The following is a 27750-nucleotide window of genomic DNA, read 5'->3' as shown; positions in this document are numbered from 1 at the left end:
CTTTAATGCTTTCAAGACTGGGGAGGATTGAAAAGATGGTTATAGGTTTTGGTTCTGTTGTCGCTGAGTGCAGCTTTATATTGAGATCAGCTCAATGCCCTGTCAGTGCTCATCGGTTACAGAAGAGCCTCTGACAGTCTGATGCAGGAGTAGAGAAGAGGCCTATGGAGATGGAAAAGGACGCTCAGAAGAGCCAAAACAATTTTTTCCACTTTGACTCAGTTTTGAGGATTTTTCCAGGCGTGCGTGGAACCTTGAAATCTCCCACACTGGCCATATTGTGTATACAAGCCATAAAAGTGAACAACATTTTTGCAGCTGGGTGCAAGTGGCAGAGATCGTCCTTTCATCGAGGGGTCGACAGACTGGCACCGTGCCGTCACTCATCTCCTCCGGGTTCTGCACTTCAGCACTAGACAAGAGAAGACTTTGGAGAAGGGTAGGTGGTCTAAAGGGAATGCTTCGAATGGGTTTTGAAAACTAAGAGATTTCAAGGCAAATGGAGGCCATACGTGGCCCGTCCAACTTGGCACAGCCAGCGCACATGATTAGCCATAGAGACGTTAATCAAAAGTGGCTCAGTATTTGAAGGGGCGGCGAGAGGCACTGCCAGCTGGTGACAACATGGCTTGTGTGCACGGGCCAAGAGTGAAGTTTATTTGAATATGGATCTTGCCGTGACCGTATTTCTCCAGAGCTCAGTTACCAGAGCGTTCCTTGGCTCATCACTGGGATCGCCTCAGAGCTGCTTGGCATACGGGAAGGCGGAAGTTTTTCCAAGCCGCAGAATGAGAATTACGATTTAGTCCATCCCCTCTGGTGGTGTGGGTATATTCATAAGCATTTATTCAGCTTGACGCTGGCAGGAACGCAACATCTACTTCTTGGCGGCTGTGTGTGTGTGAGAATTTCCTTTCCAACATGAAATTAGGAAATTGACAAAAAGGAGAGGTTGTTTATACAGCCTATGAATTAATAACACATTTAAAAATAAAACATCCTATCTTTCCACATTAAACCAGGCTGGCCCTCTATGACAAACCCTGGGCCTGGGTATGAAGGTGTAAATTGAGAAAGAGCTTAAGCTGGAATACAACCACAGGCACTGGAAACCAACAACAGTGAAGCGACTGTTTTTAGCTTAGATGAGGAATAAAGTGTTTTTTTGTGTGATTTAGTAACAGGGACTGAAGTGTTTTCAATATCAGATACCTTCCTTGTCACAGGTCATGTGTCAGCGCTAACTGATGAGCATAAGTAAAACTTGTTCTCACTCCTCTTTTGTAATTTTGAGTAACATTGTAAATGTACAAATCCAACAGATAGCTAGCATTCTGAATCCACTGAGAGATTTGGAGGTTTTATATTTGTCCATGTATTTAAATTAATTAATCCATACAGGTTGTGGCTGCTGCATTATTGCTATAATGTGAGCTAAGATTAAAGCATTTCTGATTTATGGAGAGTCTCTATGGTGTTAGCTAAACTTGTGTAACGAAAGCGAAAGATTTCAATGGCTTTTTTTTCAACACTGGAAGGTGGCTGATGTAGTTCAGTGTGTTTTATGTCATCACCAAGTCAAAGCCCGACACACAAAGACCCCTACTCATGACATGAGGTGCGAAAGGGCCAGCAGCCAAAGGGCATTGCGATTATATTCCTCATGAGAGCGGCTTCTGCGGGGCTCCTCAGCATTCCAGGCCTGGCGTTGCTTGCCTCTCAAGCTTCTTTGGAAATTTGTCTGGCAGCAAACATGCTTTGAAAGGCTTTTATCTCCTATCTGAGCAGGAGTTCCATGCACCCAGATAACAAACTCTATCTTATCTGGCCGTGTTCATTAATGTCACAGCTTAAGGGGCTTGTTCTCCCCCTTTCAATGAGGCCTGCAGAGAGGATTTTTTTGCAGCTTAGTCAACGCAGGCCTCTGGAGGCTTTGGAGCATGTTCAAAATGCGTGGTTTGAGCCTCTGACGCTCTCATCGTCGTGCACATTTTTGTCAGTAACACACTGTGTTTGGTAGACATCATTACAAACAGTGGGATATGTAGTTAGACTTATCACATTAGACAAGCCAGTTGTGCAAGCCAAATCCAAAATGAGCACGATAGCCACCCATGGCCAACAATGTTATTATTCTGCTGCTGCTCAGCACCGAGCCTTAATCGGTATCACATTTTTGAAACGTCTATTTGAGTTTATTATCGTGGGCAACGCTCTTGCGGTGCGATATTTCAGGTTTTTTATTTTTTTTCTTCTCTCTTTTTTTCCAGCATGTGCAGCCAGATTCATGATCATCCCTTTGTGACACAGGGGGCCAGGCACAGCTCCATTGACTCCAGCCATCTGGCTATCTCACACAACCCTTGGCTACACAGTGGCTCACTCAGCGATTGATTGGGGTGATGAAGGCCAGCTATTTAACACATCAGAACAACAAGTACTGCTATCAAGCTGGCTCTTCTCATACCTCATTTCTGTGCCGCCCAAGAAGGTCTCTTGTCTCGTCGCTCCCGCTCGTCGGTTCAAGCCAGAAGCCATATGCCGGCATTCGCCGCGCACGCCTTTAACCCAGCCGTGACAGACAGGCGAGGTTGCCACGCGGGTTAGATGGGCGATGTTACATTGTGTTAAATGATAAGAAAACGAGTCTCCTCCTTCTTCACAACCCTTTATGCACACGGAAGGAGCCTCTAGGAGGACTATAATACAAAAGGACATTTTGTCCGCCACCAGGCTTTGCTGTTTTTGTACCAAAAGGCCCGACGATGAAAAGAAATCCCCATGTTTCATATCATTAAATCCCACTCTCTCACCTGATTACGTTCTATTAGTGCCTCTATTCTTCTCCCATTGTTGGTACTTCTGGTGAAACAGGCCTGATAATGTGCACTCACTCGCTTGATGCACAACCTGCACATTCCCATCTCTGACTCTTTGTTGCTGCCGAATGGTTTTTAAATGAATCGCGTGTGAGTGTAATTATAATTCCGGGGGTATTATGAAATCAAATATCGTAATGAATGTAATTTTATTTGCTTGTAATCTCGCTCACCCAGGCTAATAGGCGTCTTCAAAGGGCGTGCTCGGGGGGTTTAAACGGCGGACCATCTCTAAATAGAACGGCTGCTCCGCTCTCCGGCTCTGCTCTTTTGTCTTTGATACGCAGGCGAAAAGCTCGACGGTCTGGGAGACATGGGAGATTTGTCGGCCTGTGATCTCCATGCCTCTCTGACAAATGAGCGCCTTTGGCAGGTCTGCTGGAGGTACGGCTCCTCCGCTCTGCTGGAATCCCGATGAGACTCCGCTGAAGCTGCTGGTAATGAAGTCAGGGCACAGGACCAAACCGCTGCCAGGAATGACCTTTAATCTGCACACATGCAGGTCTTTTGGCATGAGATGAGTCCAGAATAGCACGCACCTTTCGTCTGTTCGATGCAGCACACTTTTCATTCTATATTGGGTTATTGTTTGTTTTGGGGGGGAGCATAATAATACATTTTTTAAAAAGGTGAATAAAATCACTTGTGCTGCTTGTTCTGGCTGCAGCAAACTGGGCTTCTCATTTTAGTTAACAAGAATCAGCGCCGGTTTGTGTTTTGTCTATGTTCATATTTGACGAGTGAGGTAATTTAAGATGTAATCACTATCCAGTCAATTTTCATTACCCTGGACTCAACCGCGCCGGTGAGCACACAGTTGCTCCACATTGATTTTGCACTTTCTGTCAGTCGGCATATTTCCTCGTGTGAGATAGAACCTTCTCCCATTGTGTCCGTGCAAACAAAGATGTTAACAATCATGACCTCAAAATCTGAATTTCCTGCCAGTAAATGTTCTAATTCCTGCCCCACGCTGAGCAGGAAATAGCTGTTATTGATTCTGGATGTTCTGGTTCCACACCAAGGCCTCTGAAAACCTCAGCAGCAGCATGGAGAGCGATCCAACATGGTGGCCTTCTCCTTTCTGCTCCCTTTCAAGGGGGTGCCGGGGAGCATTTCATAGGAAGAGCAAGCACTACCCCTTGTGGCCTCGCTGGCCCAGTGCATGGTGGGTAGATGGCACCTCCAGCTGCTTCTGGGCCCCTCCTGATAAGTTAACCTTGTGATAACATGCTAATGCCTGATTAATGTTGCTGTAATTAGACACAGCTTTTCACACTCAGTTAAGAGGACATCCTCCAGCAATTAGCCCGAGCCGGAGAGCGCTAATTTCAGAGAGCACAGCAGAATCACGTTCCACACTTCGCCTCATTCCCTCCTGGCAACATTAAGGCTTATTTTCTCATTATTTCATTTAATTACTCGTTTGATGTTTTATACAGCTGCCACAAGTAATCTTTGATCCAATTAGGGAACCGCTGATTGACAGCATGGGTGTCGGGCTGAATGAGACACATTCAATTTGCTGCTGTGACCTTACCCGGGGATCTGCAGAGGATCCGGCGCTCGGCACCGAAGCTTTAGCAAAACGTTGAGCAATTTCTCTGCTAACTTTGTTTGTGCACGCTCGTAGGTGTGAGTCTTAAAGAAGGGACCTCGTGTTTGTGTGTTCTTTCCTTGCCAGACATCTAACAATGAGGGATGAAGGCATTAGTAAGGAGAGGCCCCTGTATTCACCCGCCTCCACGCTGCCCATTAATAATCCACTGCCGGGGAATTGATGGGGGTTTTGTGGAGATTAGTCCTGCATTAAGGACTTGCTTGCAATTTCCATTAGAGAGACATGTTGGCCTTTCTTAAACAAGAAAGATCAGCCCACGTATAATTGGACGATAAAATCCTATATTAAAATTGTCAGCGGTCCCACAAAACCAGCCGCATGTGTAATTCATTTTCAGCATGAGCCATTACTGAAAACCTGGGGGACTGACTGTACATGTGGGCGCAGTGAATGCAGCTAATATGAAACAGAACAAGGTTTATATTTTTTACTGTGGCTCCAATCACCTCCTGACAGCCGTTTAAAGCTGCAGTAATTGACTTTTTCAGCCGTTTTGACTCCAGACAGAAAAGTCATCATTTTTTGATGAATACTTGCTTTTTAACACACCCAGCAGTCATTAGCAGTCATTTAATAACATCCACGCGTGCCCGATTCCTACATATATTCACTCTGACTCTTTAGCGCAGCCCCAGCTATTTGCTGACTGCCTGTTATTTATTGCTGAGCAGATAATCTATGCACAGTTGCACGGTTTAACAGCTTTTTTTTTTTTTTTTTTAAATGAAACTGGCTGCAGAAGGCATTAATTCATTGTCTCAACAGCAACAAAGACATCCAGAGTATGGTGCTAATGAATCCTAATACTTGCCAGATAACTAAACAAGGGACTTCAGCCATCTGCAAAGATAAACTGGAGGAGCGGGAGAAATATTTGTTTTTAATTATATCACTGTAAATAATGAGTTCTGTTCTTTGCATATTTTCACTTAATGTGGTGCCGCCCAACCTCTCACATGTTCAAAAATAAAACAAACTGACTAAAAGGCTTAGTTAAAATATTGCTTAAAGGATAAAAAAAATATTAAAACAAAGGACGGTAAACAGAACTCCTGTTACCCTGTTCTACCTTCCTCTAGGAAAATATTCCTATGCTGTACATCTAAATATGGGCTGATAAAAATACTTTATTTAAACAAGTATGGTGGGGTCCAAAGTATAGTAAAAGGAGGGCAGAGCTGTCTGTCTGGATGGATATTCTGTATCATTGTAACATCTGGACTCATGAACATATAATGAAAAGCATGATTCAGTTTGTTGTGTTTGACTGGTTAGATTTCTGAAAAAATTAATACCAAACCACATTGTGCACTTGTGCCACTGATCGCACCCGTTTAAAGCTTAAGATGCAATGTTTCATTATTAATTTGAAGCCAGCCGGCGTTCCTGCAATCATTGTTTTAGATATTAAAAGGAAATAAAATCACCCAAATTCCCACGTTCAGTTATCCAGATCGGGAAACGGTGTGTGAAGTTCTTTCTAATCTTTCTTGACGGCTCCATGAAGCACCTTAACCAGCCATCTTTAGGAGGAATATGCCATCGGGCCCATTTTCTGCGGAACAGCGCCCCCTGTGGGACAAGCCCCCTCCTCCATCAGCTGATGACGGTAAACTAATGTCAGCCGACAGGGCAGGAAGTGCAGCTTAGCTCAAACATGAGGACAAGAAGTTCCCTCACAGCCAGCTTCTGGGACGACAAACCGAGCCTTTGAGGGTAAAATCAACTTTTCTCCTTCCTGACAGATGTGAGGCCGCGGCTGATTGTCGCTGTTGTTGCGCGCTGAGGAGTGAAAATACACGTTGTGTTTGGCTACTAGCGTTAGCTTCTCTGTTAGCGTGTCTTATTATGAAGCTAAGTTAAGCGTCTGTGACTCAAAGCTGAGGAACCCAGACAGAAACCCCGCTATCAAGTGGATTGCATTTAAATAACATAAATTTCCAATTTAGTTGACATGAGGTTTACGTGAGTTTGAAAAAGCCTACCTTTTTCTTTTTTTAATAAAGCCCCAAGATCGGTATGCTCAGAAAAGCTAAGTTTTGTTAGCCGCTTTCCATCGTCTGGTTGTTCAGTAAACATGATTAATTGTGTTAACTTTAATGACATTGTCTTCATCATCTTTTTCTAAAAGTGATTCGCTTTTTCAGTGGTTGTCGGGGGCACATTTTACTTTCAAAAACACTCCTGATCATAGAAACGATAAAATGGACCAGCAATTAATTTAAAAAAAAAATCATGTTCGTGGGTTTTTTAATGATGATTAATGTTACCCAACGATAAAAAGTTCCAGTTACTCATTTTAACTTGTCATTTCACTCTTTTGCTTTTAGTTTTCCCACTCAAAATGAATTAAACTTTTCCTTTCGGTTCGAAAGTAATTTTCTTTCAGAAACCCCCGTCACGTCAAAGCAGCTTTCACTTTGTAAATGTCCATTCCTCTTTCTCCCTTTTAAAACAGGAGATGGAGGGTTTTAGAAAAGAGCGGCCATGGGGGAAGCTTGTGAAAGTGGATTCCAGTGAAACGATCCTGCTTTTCAACAGAGAATGTACAGTTGGCAGAAAACTAGGTGAGTTTACGCTCCTACGTGAGGCACCAAGGATGAGATTTAATTAGATTTAACTCATTTTTGTTTCATGAAGAACACTTCATCCGGCCTCCAGCATCAACCACCTCGTCGTCAGTGTTTGGTGCTTTTAAAAAACCTCCCCCTTGAAAAGACAAAGGCTTCTTTGGTGCGCCAAACTTAGACAGCCTCTTGTGACGATAACAAAAGCCCTCCATTGAGAATGTGTGTGCAGAATATTAAGTAGATTTTTTTCTGTATGGCTTTTTGCTTAAGAAAAGGCTCAGCTTATATTTCCCTGCTGTGGCGACTTTGTTGGGGAGACCATTTGGGGTCTTCGTTTTGAAAGGAGACTCTTGTTTTTAATTGGTAATGCTCTGTCTGGACAGGGTTTAGTCAGACATACAGAGGTGACAGTTGTGTTTTCAGGGGCTCTACAGAGCTAAGAAGAGATATTACCATAAATGCATACGTTGACACAGTTATCCAGTGAGATAGGTCTCTTTCAAGATGAGTGTTCATGTGTTTTCATGGTGGTGTTTTATCATTCTTCTTGCAGGATGTTATTTGTCTTTTCCAGCCAACAAACTGGTGTCAGGAGAACACTGCAAGATTGTGCAGGATGCAAGTTCAGGCCTGGTGTGGCTTGAAGACATGAGGTACCTCATCATTAATGGATTTATTATAGATTATTTATTGTATCTCTTCTATTTTGCTTTTGCGATCAACGTCAAAGATATTCCCCGAGCTGTTCCTAAATCGATTGTGTCGAACAAACACAGGCGGCGTGCATTTGAACTGAGCGTTGGCGTTCTGTATGTTGAATCACATGGAATATCTTTAATATTTCTTTGTTTCAGCACTAATGGCACAGTGATCAACATGTCCAAACTGGTGAAGAAGCAAACACACATGTTGCAGAACGGTGATGTCATCTATTTTGTATACAGGAAAAGTGAGCCAGAACAAAGTGAGTTGCTAATAAACTGAAACTGAATTTATATATATATATTAAAAAAAAAAAAAAAAAGATGACAGTGTTATCTCCCCCCAGACATCGCCTATGTATACCATTCGATCAGAACGGAGCAGCCTCTGTCCCAGGACAGTTATGGTGAGCAGGCAGTTGATCCTCTCTGTCGCTGCTTTCATGCCTCCTCGCTCATGTTGTGGCCTCTCTGAACAGAAGACACGCAGAGGTCAGACTGCTGCCTGGCTTCTGTCTCGCCATCAGAGATGCTTCTCTCTGTGGAGCCCGTGATGCTAACAAAGGCGCCGTCTGATCTCAGCCAGGACGACCCTCAGCCCTCCACCTCAAGTTCCTGCTTTTGCATCGGGATCCAGACTGTCCACGACCCCGGCGCTCCCGGTAGCTTTTGTTTCTCTCTTGGGAAATAGTTTGACAGCATTATGAAGGTTAACTAGATCCAAGCAGACCGTTGAATGATTAAATCGGTCCTCGCTCCACCTAACTAGACCCAAAAGGGTATATTGAATTTATTATTTAAAGTGTTCCATGACGTGTTTGTTTTCACTCTGTTCAGGTCCAGTTAGTGATGCTGCACCGGTGCAGGAAAAAGATGACATGGAGCCGGAAAACAAGAGGAGAAAAACTGATGGTGGTGAGAAATCGTGAGAAATAATCCAAAGCGTGTACTCCCTGTTACACTCATGGCATTTACGTGCACAGTTTGCTTTTAGCTAGGCTCCAAATCTGAATTTGGGCCTTTTGGTTTGGTCCCAGTTTACATGCAAAGGAGGAAATTGAGCAGCCTCCCTCCTCAACACTAGGTGGCGACATCAGTCTTTTCAGCAGATTTATACGACCTCTACTTCTATGTGGCAGACCGGGAATTTTGAGCAACAATGTACGCGTTACATATTGTACAGATAAAATGCGCGGTGGCTGTCTCTGAGATTCTGAGATGCTCCGAGGTCGTACGCCAGTCCAAGGTTATGGAGCATGTGCACGCGTGTTCTTCAGTTTAACTCCAATTGAAGCATATACATGCTAGAGACACAGAGAGCTCCAATATTAATGAGACCAACACGTTTACATGCACTTGACGTTTAATGATATATGATTATTGTCCAGACTTGCCACACATGTCCACTACAGAAGAAGTCGGTCCAGTTAAGACCGGTGTGAATAATGTGACTAAAGCACCGGTGGATAGACCAAAGACGGACAAGATGGAGGAGAGCTTGACCTGTGTGATTTGTCAGGACCTCCTGTACGACTGCGTCAGGTTTGGCACCTTTATGTTGTTGTCTTAAGCGGTTTTTAGAGACGTTGCTGCCCTGAGAGCTCAAATGAAAGTGGTTCTGCTTCAGCTTGCAGCCTTGCATGCACGTCTTCTGCGCCGCCTGCTACTCGGGCTGGATGGAGCGTTCTCCTCTCTGCCCCACCTGCCGCTGCCCTGTGGAGAGGATTCGGAAGAACCACATCCTGAACAACCTGGTGGAGGCCTACCTCATTCAGCACCCAGGTCGGCTCACTCATTCAGCGTTCTGACCTTTAAACTCACAAGAAGAAAGACCTTTCTGCAGCAAAAACAATCGGATCCTCTGGTTTTTGTGTGTCGCAGAGAAGTGTCGCAGCGAGGAGGACCTGAAGAGCATGGACGGCCGCAACAAGATTACTCAGGACATGTTGCAGCCGAAAGTGGAGCGCTCCTTCTCTGATGAGGAGGGCAGCTCAGATTACCTGCTTGAATTCTCAGACAACGACAGCGACTCCTCAGACATGAGGTACAGCCTCCGTTTTGGGGCGTTCACTACATGTTCACGACACGTTTCCCGAAACGTTCTTTCGTTTCTCCTTTTTGTCCGCAGTCAGCCAATTATGTGCAGACAGTGTCCTGGCTACAAGGCAGATGTCAGCCAGCTGCTCTTTGCTACGGGATCCAACTACTGGTTTCCTGGTCTGCCAGCTCCAGCTCCTGTGCCTCCTCCCCCCAAACCAGCAGCGACAGAGGGGTGTGCTAAAGCCGCAGGGGAGCAGCCCTCAACCTCCTCTGACGGGCCCTCAGGTGATGGCGAATATCTGCACCTAAAGTCGCACCGTCATCAAATCTCTCTCCATATTAACTCTTCAAATATGCCTTTTTGCTCCATCCCTGGGCGCAGCTCCCCAAGAGTATCGCTGCCCCCCTCGGGGCATCCACCTCATCTGCACCTGCTGCCTCCAGCCGATGCCAGACAGACGGGCCGAGCCCGGCAGCCAGCAGGTCGCCCAGCAATGTGAGTGGTTCCCGAAGCCGTTAACAGCGCAAATAGTTCTGCTGGAATTCAGGTTTTTTTGTTATTTGGTTTTTAATTTAAGCCATTTGTTTGGGCTCCGCGCCGTTCCAAATTCAGCGGCGCCTGCGAGTGCAGTTTTATTATTCATGTGCGGAGAGATTATTGTGTAAACACCATTACACACCTGAGGTGCAGGATGTGCTGTGTTCTGGCAGGTGTGCTGTGCCAGCGATCCTTCTGTCATATGTACTGGGGTTGCCAGAGGATTGGCTGTCAAGGCTGCCTGGCTCCATTCAGTGGTAAGTGTCTGTTTCAGCAAAACCGCCTCGGGGGGGGGGGGGGCTGCTCCTTCCTGGGGAGTGGACTGTCTTCCAACACAAGTGCAGTTTGGTTGCACTTGCTCACGTTAACATTCTGGGTTATTTGTGTTTGTTTACTGTGTCCAGGCTTTTGAAAATCCTCTGACACATGGTGTTCAATGTGTGTCAAGTTTTAGGGCTTTACTTTGAGTAACGGTGATGTTGACGTTTGTTGTGGCCCTTTTTTGCCTCGTTTTAGAGCTCAATTTGACAGACAAGTGCCTGGACGGTGCGCTAAACAGCAACGCCTACGAGTCAGACGTGCTTCAGGTAAAAGTGACTCTCTGGACACCAAGCAGCTGTTGCCGTTCATGATGCAAAATGGCGGCGTCATATATTTTGTATGTTTTTGTTCTTCCGCCAGAACTATCTGTCCTCCAGAGGGAAGTCATGGAAAGATCTACGCCAAGAAGCTTTGCAGAACGTCGAGCAGGGAAAATATCCTGCAGGTAAACCTGCTCGTCATCTGGATGATCCACATGCAGCACAAGTGGAAGAACTGTGTCTCTGCTGTTCTACCTTTAAATAAATCTAATAAATCTGTCTCTGTCAGACTGTCGCATCTCTGGAAGTACCATCATGTGCTCAGACTGCGGCCTGCGAGCTTTGAGGGACCTTGCTTACAAATACAGACAGGACATCCCTTCATCCGAACTGCCAGGTCAAACAGAATAGATGTGTTTTCCTACAGCTACTCAAGCCCAGACCTTAATGGGGCTGTTTGTTCTTTTTTCTTTCACTTGCGCAGTGTTAAATGTGGACTTGTGTAATAACTGAGGTTGTTGTTGTTTCTTTCTAAAGCTGCCGTAACGGCTCGTCCCGACTGTTACTGGGGCCGCAACTGTCGCACACAAGTGAAGGCACATCACGCCATGTAAGTTCCATCTGTGTTTATCAGCCAGTTCTTATTTTGGGTGGTGTTGTGCACCCTGGTCACCACTAGGCGGAGCTCTTGCACTGACTGCTGCGTCGAGGGGACGAGAGATGCTTCGCCTCGGCGCTTGCATTAGCTTAATATTTCTTTCTTTTTCCTTTCAGGAAGTTCAACCACATCTGTGAGCAGACACGTTTCAAGAGCTGAAGGAGCGCAGTGGTTTGTTTGTTTTTTGCCAACGTGTCACATGTCGACGACTGAGGGTTCAGCGAGTTCAGTCTAGTTCAACTTTGATCCGTCGTTGCTAAATATGTTCTTTTTATGCAATACTTTAATGCAGACATTACAATCACTGTTCATTTATAATGATGATCGTGGTCTTCAAAGACAACATTACTATGCACAAAAATCCCATATTAAAGTGTAAAGCTGCGTTCTAAAGACCTGTGATAGCACTAACCAACCACTCTGGTCAATGGCATGTGCTTCTGTCAGCAGGTCTACCAGGTTAACAACCTTCAACTTTTAAAATAAGTTATTTGTTGTTTAAAAATGCTCGTTGACTTGTCATCCAGCCTGTTTCCTCAGAATAATAGCAAAAGGGGCAATGACACTAAGAGAGCATATTGCAGTTCATGTCTGTCAAGTTCAGCCTTCTTATGTGCATCTTAAAAACATCTGATGTTTATTTACTTCTCTTTGATTCCTTATTTTTCTATTGTGTGCAAAGATAGAATTCAGGGCTTCCTACAAAATAATGAAAGTGGTTGCAGTACTGTCAAGCTTCCAAGTATATTGTAAAGGCAGAAAACTCTGGTGTGTTTTTTTTTCAAGGTTTTACTATATTCCCAGTCAAGGGTAAAAAAGTCATGTCAAAGCCCCTCATGTTTACTGGAGTAGATTTATAATCCCATGTGATGTGTGGATAGGATTGGGAGGCAGATCAATGTGGAGTAATGCTGTCAGAGGGCACAGGGGCCTCTGTTGTGTGCTTTGCTCTGGATAATCATCTCCAAGGTGATTAAAGTGGTGTAGAAGGGACATTTTCTCAGAGCCGTAGAGTAAGGGCTACAAGGTGAGAAAGCGCACGTTTGCTGCATAGATTTAGAAGCTAGACTACAGCCTGTGTCAGCTACAACGCTGCAGTAGATCAGAGAACTGGTTTTTTGGACAGAAGTCACCTTTCTTAAGTTTCAGATATTTTTAAATCTCAGTTGGATTCTGTAGTTTTCCTCAGGTACACAAAGCTGCTGTTTTCCTTTTATTGACATTTGCTTAATGGTGCAGTTTGTCACATATGGCCATAATTTAAAGGAACTAACATAAAACGTAGGAATCAGAATAGCATTCTCCTATAGATGAAGCACCAGTAAGAGAGCTAGCTGTAGCTCCATGGCTAATTGAGTTAACGTTTGTTTATTACTCCAACCAAAGGTAAACACATGACACAGCAGCGTGATTATTTAGCGCTAACATGCGTTTTTGCTTCAAATTTTGGCTATTGTTTTCAAATTCCACCTTTTATAACACTGTTTGTTGTTGGAAAAGCTCTTTGTCTCCATTTTAAAGCTGCCGCTTAGCAGTCACCTTGAGTCTGACCTCTTGTTTATGACTATCATCACCCAAGTGACAGTAAATCCTTTATGCAAACATGCACGCTCAGTATTGATGTCTGTTAAAACAATCAGCATCTTTTGTGGATACAGCCTGCAAACAGACAGCCTTCAAATATGAAGTTTGAACTACTTTGGTAGGATCACCTTTATGAGAGTAATAAAAATGAAGATTGAGGGATCAACTGGTATTTGTTTTGCCCTATAATCTGATGCAGAACGACCTCCTCAGTTGTTTTGTTCCTTCACTTAAATGTAGAAGTTTGCGTAGTAGAAATGTTTGCTAGATGTGTTTGACTATATGGAAATTTGCACTTAATTTGTCCTCTAAAAGTGTAACAGATTTCTTCAAGATATAAAATTAGACCTTAAAGAGCGGCTACTGTAGTGGCTAATTCCAGAGTTAGATGTGTATACTCACATTAGGGTTGTAGTAGAAGAAAAATTAAGTAAAAATGCCTCTTTTAAAGTATATTCTTGATACTTGGCATGTTAAACGAGACCCATTAGAGCCGCGGTGGAACTGGAAATGCAACATTTTGATATTGGCATTGTTTTTGTAACTCCATGTTAATGAGTTTATGTAGCTGTGTTTGTTGCTTTGTTAGATTTTTAATTATAAAGCACACCTACAGTCACGGTGGGTCCACACTGGCATTCCACAGCGGCTCAGTTCCTCCCCACACGCCCACACAGAGTGGCTGAAATTTAATTATTCCCTACCGGAGATCTCAGCACTCTAAGCCAACAACAGTCTCGAGCCGCTCCAATCAGGAATTGGTATTAAAGGGGCTTTGGAATGGTGCTTTGCATTCTCCCCGGGGTGAGGTATGTTGTATACGAAGGCAAATATTTACTCGCCGAGCAAAAGTCTGGGCCGGGCTGCTCAGCAGTATCAGAGGCAGGTTTCGCTCTACCTCATCACAGCTCCCAGCGATACGGGAGGCATCACTCACATTTTTATTAGTTTAAAGCTGGGAGAGCAGCGCTCTGAGGAGGAATGGAATATATCACTGATGCACTATTTGAACAAATTAGATAGAGGACGGGCTAGAAATGATGGAGTAGCGCGTAGGCACATAACTGTTAAAGACTGGAGTGTTGCTGTTCAACCCTGGCTTCATCTTTAACTGTGTTCAGTTTTTAGTAGTTGTTTTTTTTCTTAATGCATTTTGAACTGCCATGCTTGTTTCATCCTAAATTAAAAGCCTTAATAAGTCATCTGCACAATTTGTTTTTATTATTGAATGTCGCCATCACATCAAGGAGACGAACGTGAACAAGTCTTTATTTAAAACTATACATGAATTAACTCGTACAGCCGTGGTCACTCGATCTCTTCTCGTACATATGTGTATATTAGTATTCTACGTGCTTTTACTTGATTGTTTTCCCTTTTATAATCCAGCATGTGCGCTCTGCTGGAGGTTAATACGCAACTGTCGGCGCTGACATACGTGTTCCGAAGTAACCGCAGGAGGAATCAGAACTGGAAAGCAAAAAATCCAAAGTCGGCTATAGAAATCAGACAGTGAATCATCAGATTAGCGGGGATTATGGAGTCGTGGCAGAGAAGTGAGTCCCCCCTTCTTTTTTTTTTTTTTAGCGTGGAAGCAGCCAGTGCCCGGGCGGAGGAGGCAGCAGGAATCCTGTCGTCGTCCGCGTACAATTTTATAAAAAATAGAAAAAGACTGAGCACAAACAGTTGCCAGCAGGAGGCTGCAGGATATGTAGGAATCACTGATTTTACAAATACATATTTCACAGAGCGTCTCCCCCCCTTCCCAAGAGTCTCTGCTCCTTTCACCTGTGTCATCACCGGCTACATCCGATTGGTCACACTGCACAGCACTGTGGCCCGTCTGAGGGACGGCTCGCCATCGCCCGCCACGATGGACTCGGTCGGGGAGAGCAGAACGACGCCCCCCGACGCCTGGCTCCCCCACGGTCTCCACTCGGGCCGAGCCCTCTGGTTGGAGGGGTGGAGGCTGTTGTTTCCGGCGGCGGGCTTCTTCCCCTCGTACGCGCCCCTGACCGATCCGTTCAGCACGGCCGAGGCCGCGATCCGACCCAAGTGCTCGGAGGGGACCAGGGGCTGCCGGTCCTCCTCCTCGGAGATGGCGAACACCGGGACGCTGACGTGGTCGCCCTCGCCCGGAAACTCGCGCCTCTTTCCGGCTTGGCCGCTCTCCGCCTGACACTGGGCGGAGGGAGGGGAGGCGGGCCCGGGCTCCGGCGAGGAGCTCTCGGCGTGAGTCACGCCGGGGGTCTTCACCGGGTCTGCTGCCCCAGAGAGCAGGCCAAAGCACGGCCCGGTGAAGCGGGAGCGCCGCAGGTTGCTGATGGAGTTGAGGCGCCGCTGCCTCTGTGCCGACTGCGTCAGGGGGTAAGAAGCGTTGCTGATGGAGGAGTCGGAGATGGTGCTGCGGTCGGCGTTGGCCTCCAGGTGGGCGTCGGAGAAGATCTTCCTGCCCTCTCTGCCCTCGCCAACCAGACTGGACGGAGCCTGAAACCGTGGACACGGACTTCAACGACAGATTCAACCAAACGGGTCTGACTTCATGCGGAATTCTGATGTTTCGTCTCTAGGCAAACACCGAACGCGAGTACTGACGCTGTCCACCAGCTTGGTGAAAGGACTGGTGGAGTTCCAGCTGCACCACTTCTTATGCAGCTGCGGCAGAGGAGGGAGGAAGTCCTGGAAGGTGCGCACGCTCCACGCCCTCGGCCTGGCGCAGGCGCCGTCCTTGCCCGTCCTGGAGCCACTGGGCGAGGTGGAGGGGTCGGGCGATGGCCAATCGCCCGCCGGGCTGGGCCCGGTGTCGCTGTGCCGCAGAAACCTGTCTCGCTGCTGAGAGACGTATAAAGAACTAAAAGGTAACGCCGTGCTATAACTTTTAGGGAGTGTGATTGGTCGGATCGCATAAACAACAACTTTCTTCACCGTTTAAATACAAATGTCAAACTTTCCCCAGACGTGCAGAGGTTAAAGGTCAAGGGTGGCCCTGAACTAATCCAGCAGGAAGATGGCCACGACATAAATAGCTCACGTATCAAAGGAGGCTTTATGCTCAAGCACTCGACTGCAGCTCCAATGGTCACTGACCTGCACTGGGCAGCCAGCGTGCAGCCGCATCACGTACGCGTCTTTGCTAGCGAGCAATAGCAGCACACGCGTGACCTCAGCGCTGTCGTCAAAGTCAAAGGAAACAGATTAACTCTGGCGGGATGTGCACGCCCGCCAAGACACCCAAGTTCCGACACCTGCGCAACAATACAATCAGCGCCGCTGGTGCGAAAATATCCGAAAACAGCAGCTGCTCCCGTTTCTTCGTGCAAACTGTTGTGCACGACTGGATTACCCAGAAGGAACTGTGCTGATTAGCCTGGCCCGCTCAGTCACACAGGCAGCCAGCTAAGCGCGTGTGGTTCACATACCAATCTGAATCATTATTTATTAAGAATATTAAAGCTGTCAAAGGACCAGCGTGGGCATTTGGAAGGATTTTACTTTAATTATGATGTCTGGACCTCATGCTTGGAGTGCGGAGAGACTGCAGTAGAGGAACTCTTAACGATGCCGAAACGTCTCGCAGGTCATTTTCGCTTGCGTAACCAGATGAGGCTAATTGTGATTTACAGGTTAGATGTGCAAAGGCCACATTATCCTTCCTGATCGGTCAGCTGCCGTTGATCATGGGAGGGGGAGGTTTTAGGGGTTGCCTAAACAGACAGAACGAGTCCAGATAATCCTTTACAGAGTCACTTGCAGCTAGATTTGTCTAGACAAGAATTAGCCGGGGAGGGGGGGGGGTTTATCAAATGTGGCTTAGGTCACTAAGGCCCCCTGAAAACACAATGGCAACTTTAAGATTTGAAACGCGCCACGGAAAATAAACCTACCCAACGCGGCGTGAACCCAAAAGTAGGGTTGAACCCTAACGGGGTACTGGAAAAAAGATTTGCTCGGAATTATAACATAATAACAATCGCCTTCAAAGATTATTATTGTCTTTCTGAATTGCTACTTTTAACGGCCGCGGCATTTATGGTAACTTATTTACACGGATCTCTGCATTGAGGACACACACAGGCAGACCACACACTGTGCGCCAAGGCTTGCATCTCACACACACAAACACACACACACACACACACACACACGATTGGATCTGGGAATCTGGCTCCGTAGATAATACTCCATTAGCCCGGGCTGCAGAAAAGCTTGCCAGTCCTTCAAAAAGCTGCCAGGGCTGTTTAATGCCAACTTTTATACAAAAAGAGAGCAAAATGCCTGGTCAAACTGTGCCACAGCCTCAACGCTCCTCCCACCTTTTTTAATTATCCTCACCTCACATTTATGTCCCGAGAGTTTGCATAATTTTAGATTGTACACCAATAATGGTGTTATTGGAAACTCTGGCTCTGTGCACAGCGCTGAATGCCCCGTCACCTCTAATGTTCACTGGTTCAGAGATAATTTCCCCAAAACGAGATCACCCACCGAGAGACTCCCCTGGCATTAAACAGACAGTTGCGTTTTACACTGTAATGTCACTTTCAGGAACACAAAGTTGTTGGTGATAACATTTCTTTGCTGTTAATTCTTTGCCGATGAAGGCATTGTTGGTGGGTCCCTTGTGTTGCGTCAGTGATGAGCCTTCTCTGATGTGTTTATGCTCAACGTGGTGGGAACATGTACATAAATGCATGGATAAATAAACACAGAGGTCATTTAAAATGGGATCTGATTGCCCTGCAGTGCTTGTGTACCTCTTTTTTGCTTCAATCCTAGTCATGGGTGTCAGGCATTAATCTGGGATGTGAATGATTCTTTACTCATTCATCATTTTTAAAGTTTTTAGGAGTGTTTAGCATTTCCTTTGTCTGGGTCTGGTGTGTCAGGCAAAGATGCTCATTTGCAGACAGATGCCACACTACAGGCTATGATCTTGCACGCGATTTGTTTTAATGCCAACATCTGCCATTTATTTCACCATTGATGTGCATGTTGCTTCCTTTTCAGTTTATCATATCAGCAACTGGAAGAGACTCATCACGACACCATTTCAGAAGTCTGGCGATCAGCGCAGCTGTGGTGCTTCCTCTCTGAATAAAGAATTCCCGCATTAAATTTGATGTAGAATCCTATTTTGCAGTGAATGGGCTTCTAGCTTGTTTGAATATTTTGCTTTAAAAGAAAATGTGAACATGACAAAATGGAGGTGAAAGGACAGAAACTGGGCCTTACTGTATGAGGAGAGACGGGCAGTCTGCTTGAGCAAGGAGCTGACGATACAATGAAGACCTCATCTGCACCGAGGTCGAGTTCGGTCAGCCCGCTGCAGGAAAGGTCTACCTCTGCATTCTCGGAATTGTCAGCGGTTACTATGGAAACAGAAAAACAAACCAAAAATCAAACAATATCGGCACAATTTATTGAGAACAGCGATGCCGAGCAGTTGAGCCAGAGTTCAGCTTTTACACGAATCGGTTACGCAGCATTTTCAGCCTCAGACAACAGGAATCATGTGCAAATTCAAATAAAAAAGTTTAAAACAAAATTCCAGTTTGATTTAATGTTGGCTTGTAGGAATGTAAGCAGTCAAAGGCATGCTTTTCATTTAAAACGGTTAAATTAGGCAGAGTGCAGAGCAGGCTAGTCTAAACTCCTGTTCCTGAGCTGTGGTTCGGTATAAAGGTCTTACACCATGAAAGGAGCTCATGCAGAGGTGGACCGTACCACCGTGTCCTTCAAACTACCTCCAGACTCCTTTGTGGGTTAAATGCCACAACCCAGAAATCTCTGAGCCTGGGTTTAGACCCACTGAGAGAAGAGCCTTCGGACTGTTGCGGGATCAAGCCGGAGCAGCTCCAGAACGAATGCTTTTTTTGAAATTCTTCATTGTAAAGGTCTGCAGACGCACCCAGAGGGTTCCACGCGCGGTTTGTAACACAATACCCCATCTTTGTAACACAATAGCGATTCAACCTACTACCAGTTTCTGAAGGAACAAAAAATTTGTCTTTCCAGGTAGCTGCACTAGAGACACAGCGTGGGAACTATCAGCACACAGTGGAACGGTTAATCAGATCGTGGCCAAAAAACAATTAACATGCGGCATAAACATAAATAAAAGTTAAGAATGTGGGTTATTTATCCAGCTGCGGCACTGAAAATTAGACACCAAGATGAGTAAAGTTTGCATGACTGCTGAAGTGCAGGTTTCTCTGGCTGCGGCTCCGGTACAACCTGTCTGCGGCGGGCTGTCTCCGGCCGCTTCTGTGGTCGCCTCCATGTTTGTCTGGTTCTCAGCCATCAGCTGCAGCTCGCTGACCTCCGCCCCGGTGTTCTGAACCCCCTCTGGAACCTACAGGAGATGGAAAACAGTAATCGGGACTTCATCGAGGTCCAAGCAGTGCAAACAAGTTCTCCACAGGTGGTCCTCTGCAGGTAAAGCCGAGCACAGCCGTAGCAAAGTGGAGCAAAACTAGTGATCAGGTTAGAGATTGAATGTGATCCAAAGCCTCCAACAGGCAGCAGTGATCAGCAGGGATGCGGTAGAGATATTTTAATAGAGCCAACACTCAAATCTGAGGACAGCATCGCAGAAATGGACGTGATCGAGCCACATATTTGATTGAAATGAATCTCTTTACAATGCTAACGTGTGGGGAGGAGAAGAAACGAAGAGCCGGGTCATGGCCGTACCTCGGAGTTGCTGGAAGAACAGGAGCTCGCTCTTTTGGGGCACAGTTTGGGTCTGGGAAAAAATGCAGATTAAACACAGATTAAACCCTCTGGTGTTTACTTCATAACTCACAAGTGTCAGTGTTTTTCATAGCAACCAGCTAACTCGATTTCTAATTGCTCCAATTTACCCACAGCTACTCTCCCACCCCGCTCCAGTAGCTCCTCCATTGTGGTGATGGATGATGGCGTGAGATGCGCCACCATCTGGCATTCACACATTCCAGGGCTCTAAAGGTTCAAATAGTTGCACCTCGTTCACATTTTCACTGCCGTCTCTCTCCGCAGACACGCCGCTGGTTAGGAAATATTAGTTTCCTTTAACAACACGGTGAAACAGTGAATTAAAGTCACGTCTGTCCCGTTCCTCAGCACACATGAGCCAGTGAAGCATGCAGGAATACTGGAGCCAGGAGCCTCTTATTAAAAATTACTCTCACAGTTGAATGAGTTCATTACCCGCCAGTGGTCAAGCAAGGGCACCCCCTGCTGTGACTCATCAACCTTTGGCTGCTTCCCGATGAAGGGAAACCTCAGGAGTTAATCTGACTGCTACTATAAGTGAGCGTGGCCTTGCTTAGCTGGCCAGTCTTGTTATTTACATCGATTTCTGTGAAGCCGTTTAAAATAATAGGGAACAGCTACTGAAGCCGCTCCTGCCGCTTGACATTTCAGGGCAGCGCATTTCCTGGCTACCGAATGACTCGTGTTGTTCTTGCTAATTACGCCTCCATTTTACTCAACACGTGTTTCCGATTTCCCCGTCATTAATGGCGAGGACCTGCGGAGTTATTGCGGAGACGCTGAGCTGCATCTGAAATGAACACAAATCGCATTAAACTGAGGGGGTTTTTTGTCTCACAGCAAGTTAAATACCAAGGCCGGCACCACACTGACCGCTCTCTAAAACAGTCAGACCGCCAGCACAGACAGTATTACAAATCTACAAATGCAACGGTCTAGCCTGTGCTTGTCCCCTGGCACGGCGATGAAACGCCTTGGCCTTTTGATTAACTGACAATGCCATCAGAACCAAATTGGTATAGGGTTTTAGCTCTATTGTGCCCTGTGGCCCTTCCCTTCCCTCCACCCATTCACTTTCAACCAGCCTCCGGGGTTTTTGCCGGCTGGAATCGATGCCAGGTGCTGCACCTTGAATGAGCTGCTATCGCCGGTAAGAATGCTCCACATCAAGGAGGCCGCGCAGCTGCAGCCAAACCAGACTAATCTTCCAAGGTCACCACATCAGGGGCCGGGTTTCCAGGTTGAGTCAACATAACACGGTTGTGAGTGAGTATGCGCAAGCAGGCACTTATTTACAGTCAGATCGGCCCGTTTTCACGCATGAGAGGACTCAAAGACTTGTGAATTTTCTCAGGAGGTTCGTCGAGGAGTTCTGTCCAGACCTGAAAATCCGAGGTTCCCCTAAAACTTTAGGCAACGAAGTGAAACGCAGCTGAAGGGATTGTTTTTGGTTTTGCCTGTATTCTCCATCGATAATGACAGGCTTCTGTCGATGAGCCATCCCATCCTGCTTGTGGGACACGTCTGAACATGAATGTCGAATGGGAATATTCAACTTCCTGCTGAACACATAAAGGATTAGGGTATAATTCAGATTTAGATGTAGATTTGATTTAAGAGTGAGTTGGTTAGCTTTGGTTGATTTGACAACTGATTTGTTTTCTGTGAAGGCTCCTCTCTGTTAACTCTCTGTGAAAGGAAGTTAAAAAAGTTGGGATTTTATTTTGGTAGATTTATACACGCTCTTATTTACACCTGTTACCTGAAAATGATGCAGAGGGCGCTCGTGAGCACCATGGCGAAGAAGGCGGCTCCGCTCACAGCAGCCAGTAAAGAGTCTACTTTGCCGGCTGTTGGAGCGGAAACATGGCGGCTCCCCCCCGGTTCTGTCAAGTTGTGGTAGTGGAAGAGAAGAGCAAAGCCACGGCCCCAGTGGGTGGTGGTGATCAGCTCCATGATGACCTCCACCATCTCCTGGCTGGAGCCGAAAACCAGCTGGCTGCTTGGAGGCCGGTTGGAGCCGCAGAACCTGGAGGAGAAGGTGATGAGGTCTGAGATGTAGAGGACATCATGGGGGCAGGCATCAAGCACTGGGTGCTGGGTTTCGGGGCTCGCAGCTGGAGTATCGGTGGGCTCTGGCGAGGCAATGGTGGTCTCCTCAAGAAGAGTCGGGTACGAACTGGGGCTCAGTTCTCGGAGGTGAAAGGAGGAAGCGGAGTTGAGGGCTTTGTCTTCTGGTGCTGCCGCTCCAGGCAGGACGAGAAGCGAGGAAGGAGGTGGGGAATCCAGGCCGGAGGAGGCGTCTGCGGACCTCTTGGCAGAATTTGAGACTTTGGCTACCTCCATCTTCGAGGACTCTTCCTGCACCACAATTTGCTTGTCTTCACCACGCTGGGAGGACTGCCGAGTCTTTGCAGCATCGCCTCCGTTAAGACGCAACAGGTTACCACCTACTAAAGTTTTATCCGTCAGGAAGCTTCCAGGAGGGAAAGTCACCTCTTCATCCAACTCCTCCTCCTCCTCCGAGTTGAAGGTAGAAGCGTACTGCGCGGCGGCGTTGTGGCTTTCAAACACGTCAAAGTCAAACATTTCCAAAATGAGCTGGTAGTCAACAGGAACGAAGAACTGCCAAACACAGTGCGTCCCTGAGGAGTAGTTGTAGGGGAAGCCAGGTGACAGAATCAGGCCTTGCACGTCCACCACGTCTACCTTCGCGCCGCAGTCAAAGTAAACCTGTGAAAACACGTGACGTTAGTCATGTTTAAAACGACCCCGGTGGACCAGCACCCTCCTCCAAGTGGCTATTAACACGAATTACCGCAGACTAAAATTTGAGGCTTTTTAATTCCAATTTAAGCATTATATGGAAAAGTGTTGAGTAGCTATAATGTTCCCTTCTGAAACGACCCCCGTGTTTAGCTAATGGCCACTTACCATCCAAGGCACCAATAATCATGGGATCTATCAGCAAATAAAACACTTGACTGGTCCGATTACTCACAGACATAAACCAGTTTGAACCTGAACTATTCAACCCTGCTGTTCTGCCTGTTTATCAAAGCCGGCCTGGGTACCCCTCGGGATGGTATTTCTTGAATCACGCTGCTCGTAATTCTTGCCAGGTGTGTGGGGATGTAAGGTGGACCTGGGAACATAAGCAGAGGCAGATGTGTGGCTGGCCACGGAGCTGAGGACCAGACCTTTGTAGGGGGGCTCTCATTTATGAGCTTTTTATTTGGCTTCACTCTGGACTGTGGGAATGACCCAGACTGGCGGACCCCCATGCTGAATGGGTAACAAACCAACACCCACAGGTGAAAGCAGGGATCGTTTTTTTTTAAGCATTCAAGAAGGAAAGCTAAACTATGGTGCCTTCACGAATCATAACTTTCAATCACGACTAAGAAAGCACCAATCACTCAGCCCTGGGGCCACCGGATTCAAACCGAAGCTCCTTGCCACGGCTGATAAAGTCGACAGGCCCCATAGCCGGGTCACAGCAGATTAGCGACACATGAAAGGTCATGGAGGGCAAGCATGGCGGCGTGGGCTCCATAACGGAACCGTGAGAGAAGGGAATGACCCTTTCTGTGATGCAGTGAGGGCATCATTTTTCTTATTTTGGCTGACATTTGCATTACAGCTTGACACACTGCTACTTGCTGTCTGCAGGAAATTAATGGGGCTACGGCAAAGACTTACATAGATGACATTTGAATGAGCCAAACACCTTTCCCTGCTGGGGTTCGGGGGGCAAAGCCAATTTAGGGTTCACGGCGTCTGCAGGGAGGTTGCGCAATGAGGGGCAACCAGGGACTGGTCCCTTTTCTTCTTGTGGCATTTAACTGCCCTTTTTAAGACACATTTCATTAGAAATATGCAACCCTGCATTTGATCACAAAAACTGTGTCACGGATGTCATCTCTCCCACCAGGACGGGGCGGCCAGGAGGTCCCCAGCAGGGAGGGATGTGCATGCTAGACTACACATGAAAGGGCCCCAAAGTGCCACAGTGTCGAATGGAAATGGGACATTCTTATAATGCCAAACATCTCAGTTCTGTTACATCACAGGCCGCTCCGCTGGCAGGCCGCTAATTATTCAAGGATGGCTTTTCTCATGCCAGAACAATGGGCCGAGCTGCCATTCCGGCGGGCGACTCCACAAACAGGGTGGGCAGATAATATTTTAATGAAGTGATGACAATAAGTACAAGGCAGGCTGAACGTTTACATAAGAGCAGACTGGTCATCGCGCCCCAGTTGTGCCAGGGACGGGGCTTCCTGGACACCAGATCTACATTCATTCTATGCTTCATTTGCACTTCGTTATGTATTTTAGATTTTCTATACCTTATCGCCATATTGCAAAAAGTACCATCAATATTGTAACTTTTAGTTTTGTTTGGGATTGGTTTGTTTCCACCTCTGTGAGAACTCTGCAACATGAGCTGGCTTCTGCTAACACGCTCGTACCCATACTCACACCCTGCCTCTCGTGCAAAAACAGCCCTGGACCTGGCTCATAAACAAGCAGGCGGGCCCCTCAAAAGGGGGCAGGAATCTTCACCGGGCCTGTTTAGTGGAGGAGAAAAGTGACACTGCTTCACAGGCTAGCGCTTTAGCAGCCGCAGCGCGCCCGAGATGTGCTGTGCTGAAGATGCCGAATTAAGAATGGGATGGAACTTGTAATCAGTCTGGAAATGTATCTTTAACACGCATTAGTTTGGCTGTTTCAGGATTTGGTCAGTAGCTTCTTTCAGGTTTGAGCAACACGCCAGTTCCCTGTATTTTTCCAGCTCCCTCCACTAAACACAGATGGGAGAGAAGCCGCTTGAGGTCATCCTGAGCAGCTGTGAAAAAGCGCTGATACTTGAGCCGAGGATTTATCACATATCTGCCCCGTGATGTCAGTGGCTCTCCTGGTGGGCTCGTGTCAGTGGCTCCGGTTCAGGCCGGGGTGAGTTTACAAACAACCGGTGTGGCAGCCTGATTAAGCTCAGGCAGTTCTCGGGTCGCCAGTGGAGCTGCCTCAGCACATTTCCACCACCCTGTGCATCATGAATGAATTATGAAAGGCCTCTTTCTCTTCCTGGTTGCACGTTTAATCAACATTAATTTTCAGAGCCACCACAGGACGCTCCCTGTAGAACGGGATGCTTGGCATGATGAGGGCGGTCATCTTGTACTTATTCCTTTTTGTTTCATGCTTCTTTCTTTTTTTTAAGAGAAGCTGCTGCGACTGAATTGTGGAGCCCTGTACTGGCGGGAGTTTACTGAGACCTCACCTGCAGCCAGTCACATGTCCCACTCCCACACACCAACATCTCTACAGGTGAGAACACACTGGATTGTTTAATCAACTAGCTACTTCTTTATGTTTGGACCTCCTACAGTTAGAAAACATCAATCCTCCTCCCCATTGGAGCAACGCCTTTGAATATGTTGCTTGTTGTCCAGTGGAGTCCAGCCCACAGCCATGCATCTGCAACAGGATAGCTCACACTCTCTCTCCCCCCATTCAACCCTCTGCTGATTAATCTAGCTTGGCTCCTGGACTATTTATGCCAACCTTCCTGAAAGTCCCACGGCAGCACTGTTTATGTTGACAGACGGCGTGTATCCGATGTCGCATAATTCACCAGGGGAATAAGTGAATCCCAGTTTGCTGCTACATTACAACTCAACGCAATTACAGATGACCGCCTCCTCCTTTGCTGCCATTGCTGCATATAAAACCCTCAGGAAAATGAAGAGCAGCTGCAAAAACCAGACAAAAACTCTCTCCGCTCTTGTGCACGAAGCTCAGCTGTAGACTGACAGATTTGGATGTCATCCCATGCAGGCCTGTTTATGCTGTTCTAAAAATCGACTTAATACAAAAGCAGCACAGAGCACAAAGACGTCATTTACTATGCTTCCTCAGGCAGATAATCACAAACATAGTGAGCACTATGCACGCAGCAAGGAAAGCTGAGGAATCCGACAATTCGATATAGTACGGGACTCTTTTTGTCCAGTTCAAAAGACTGAACTCCTGAGCTGCTATTGTTGATCAGGGGACCTCAACAAGTGGAAACTCGATGCGTCGGGGACAAACTGTCCATGTTCAGGCACCAGCCGCTACTTATTTATCAGGCCAGGGTCTGAAAGCACAATCGATCAGAGACAGGTGCTGTGATCATTGGCTCAGAGATCCACACGCGAAAGGTCCAACCTCGAATGAGTGGCCCTGTCTTATAAGGGAGACTAAGTTTTACGCTCCCAATCCTCCGTCAGAGCTCGGGGCTTGGGAGTTCAGTGATTATGAAAAGTGCTGGTCATGGCATGAGGTTTACATGCACTCAATGTGGTTCTCATTTCAGACGTTTGGATTGTGCGTGCCATTCTCCCCAACTTTGTGAAATACAATTACATTTCTTTCTTTTTTTTTTAAAGTCCCTTTGAAAAATACCAGTTATGATGCGGTAGAACGTTTTGATTAGTTTAGTTCTGAGGAGTCTGGGAGGAGCTGAAAAGGTGGATGGAAACTCACTTCAGAGTCTTTCCAGTAGTTCACCCTTTTTGTGTAAATATTTGAAACAACTTAAAAAAAAGATTACGAATTGCAATTTCAATTTGAAATAATAGGATGACTGACTCATAAGTTTGTGCAAAGCTGGGCGAGGCGCTTGGATTAATTATACTGTTCAACGCTGAAGAATCCACTGTTTTAAACAGCTCTTTATGCACTGCAAAGACGTTCCTGCTGAACTTTAACAAGCAGCGCAAGGTATTCAAATTGTTTATTATCAAACACAACGTGCACAAAGTTTGGAAAGAGCGCTTCCGGCTAACTGGATTTTGCTGGACCTCAACTGTTCACAGCAGAAACAAACCACAAATTAAGTTAATATAAAAGCCGATGGTGCTTCTAATGAACGCCGAAGGCTCCACCTGTGCGTAAACTATCTGAATATAACTTCCATCGAGGGTGAAAGGGTCGGAAGATTTGTAGAGACGCAAACAAACGTTAAATTGGAGGTTTTCCTAACGGAGTCCGGGTCCCATTTCTCTCCGGGCAAGTGAGCGTGTCCCTGCGCGGCGCCGAGGTCAAAGCCTGGGAACACAACTGATAATTGTCAACTTACTTTCTGTGCAACGCATCCCATCACGAAGAGCAGATATGTTGTCACAAAAACGGGCGCCCCAAGCGACGTAGCGCAGCTCATTTTCTTCTAATTGTTCCTGGTTGAGTGCGACGCACAGCGAAGCGTGTCCCGCTCCTCCGCTTCTCATTCACCTGAGGATCGGGAGCGCGCATCCATCGTTCATGGAAGTACTGGGAACTCTGGGACCACACTTGTGCAGAGATTCGCTCCCGTCTGTGTGGAGCCGCGTTGTTAAGTGTCATTAAAAAGGAGAGAGAGATTACAGACGCACGTTTCTGGGCTGCCTCAAACTGGAATCAGAACTTAAATACGGATCTGTCGTTATTAATTTTAATAATCCTCCTGTTGGTGGCCCGGAGCATATTTGTAAGTTTTTAAATTCTAAAGAATGAAAACAGAATTTTTCATTAAAGTATGTTTTAAAACTTTAAACGCTCATAACTTTGGATCCAATTATTATCGCACTACTTAAAAAATGCAGGGAAGGAAGTGGGAGACTTAATGTCCTGCAAAGGCTGATTGCACAAGTAGATCACAGATAGTGTAATTCTGAGGAAGTTTCAACACACATAGCTATTCAATGGATAAAATCTATTTTTCATGGTCCTTCAGTCACTTTTCCTGACGGGTCGGTCAGAACCTATCAGTCATGAAAGAGACTCATTCTTTTCC

At 46.4% G+C, this 27750-nt stretch overlaps 2 protein-coding genes and 1 long non-coding RNA gene across 4 annotated transcripts; 2 read left to right on the top strand and 1 right to left on the bottom strand.

Annotated features, from left to right (window-relative positions):
• Positions 1-6082: 6082 nt before the first annotated feature.
• Positions 6083-14383, top strand: chfr (checkpoint with forkhead and ring finger domains, E3 ubiquitin protein ligase). 2 transcript variants are annotated; one of them, XM_057032831.1, is made up of 18 exons: positions 6083-6216; positions 6959-7067; positions 7624-7723; positions 7925-8034; positions 8119-8178; positions 8254-8433; positions 8609-8686; positions 9160-9313; positions 9399-9553; positions 9653-9815; positions 9900-10096; positions 10194-10307; positions 10523-10606; positions 10866-10936; positions 11031-11115; positions 11220-11327; positions 11468-11540; positions 11705-14383. In XM_057032831.1, the coding sequence occupies exons 2-18, from the start codon at positions 6962-6964 to the stop codon at positions 11745-11747; spliced, it is 1881 nt and encodes a 626-aa protein (XP_056888811.1). In that variant the 5' UTR covers positions 6083-6216; positions 6959-6961; the 3' UTR covers positions 11748-14383. The 2 variants fall into 2 exon arrangements, with proteins under 2 accessions (XP_056888811.1, XP_056888810.1); XM_057032830.1 differs by having other exon boundaries at positions 8251-8433.
• si:dkey-112e17.1 (uncharacterized) lies at positions 14372-27348 on the bottom strand. The gene is made up of 7 exons (XM_057032829.1): positions 27058-27348; positions 21691-22661; positions 19866-19917; positions 19407-19524; positions 18405-18541; positions 15768-16004; positions 14372-15659 (listed from the first exon to the last, which is right to left on the bottom strand). Exons 1-7 carry the CDS (start codon positions 27136-27138, stop codon positions 14976-14978), a joined length of 2280 nt encoding a protein of 759 aa, XP_056888809.1. The 5' UTR covers positions 27139-27348; the 3' UTR covers positions 14372-14975.
• On the top strand, positions 15892-18287 carry LOC130525739 (uncharacterized). The gene is made up of 2 exons (XR_008950564.1): positions 15892-16030; positions 18180-18287. It is a non-coding gene; the product is annotated as an uncharacterized LOC130525739 (long non-coding RNA).
• Positions 27349-27750: the final 402 nt, after the last annotated feature.

This window comes from Takifugu flavidus, chromosome 5 (assembly GCF_003711565.1).
Source record: "Takifugu flavidus isolate HTHZ2018 chromosome 5, ASM371156v2, whole genome shotgun sequence".
Lineage (NCBI taxonomy): Eukaryota > Metazoa > Chordata > Actinopteri > Tetraodontiformes > Tetraodontidae > Takifugu > Takifugu flavidus.
The sequence above is the reverse complement of the archived record's forward strand: the minus strand, read 5'-3'. Positions and strand labels throughout refer to the sequence as shown.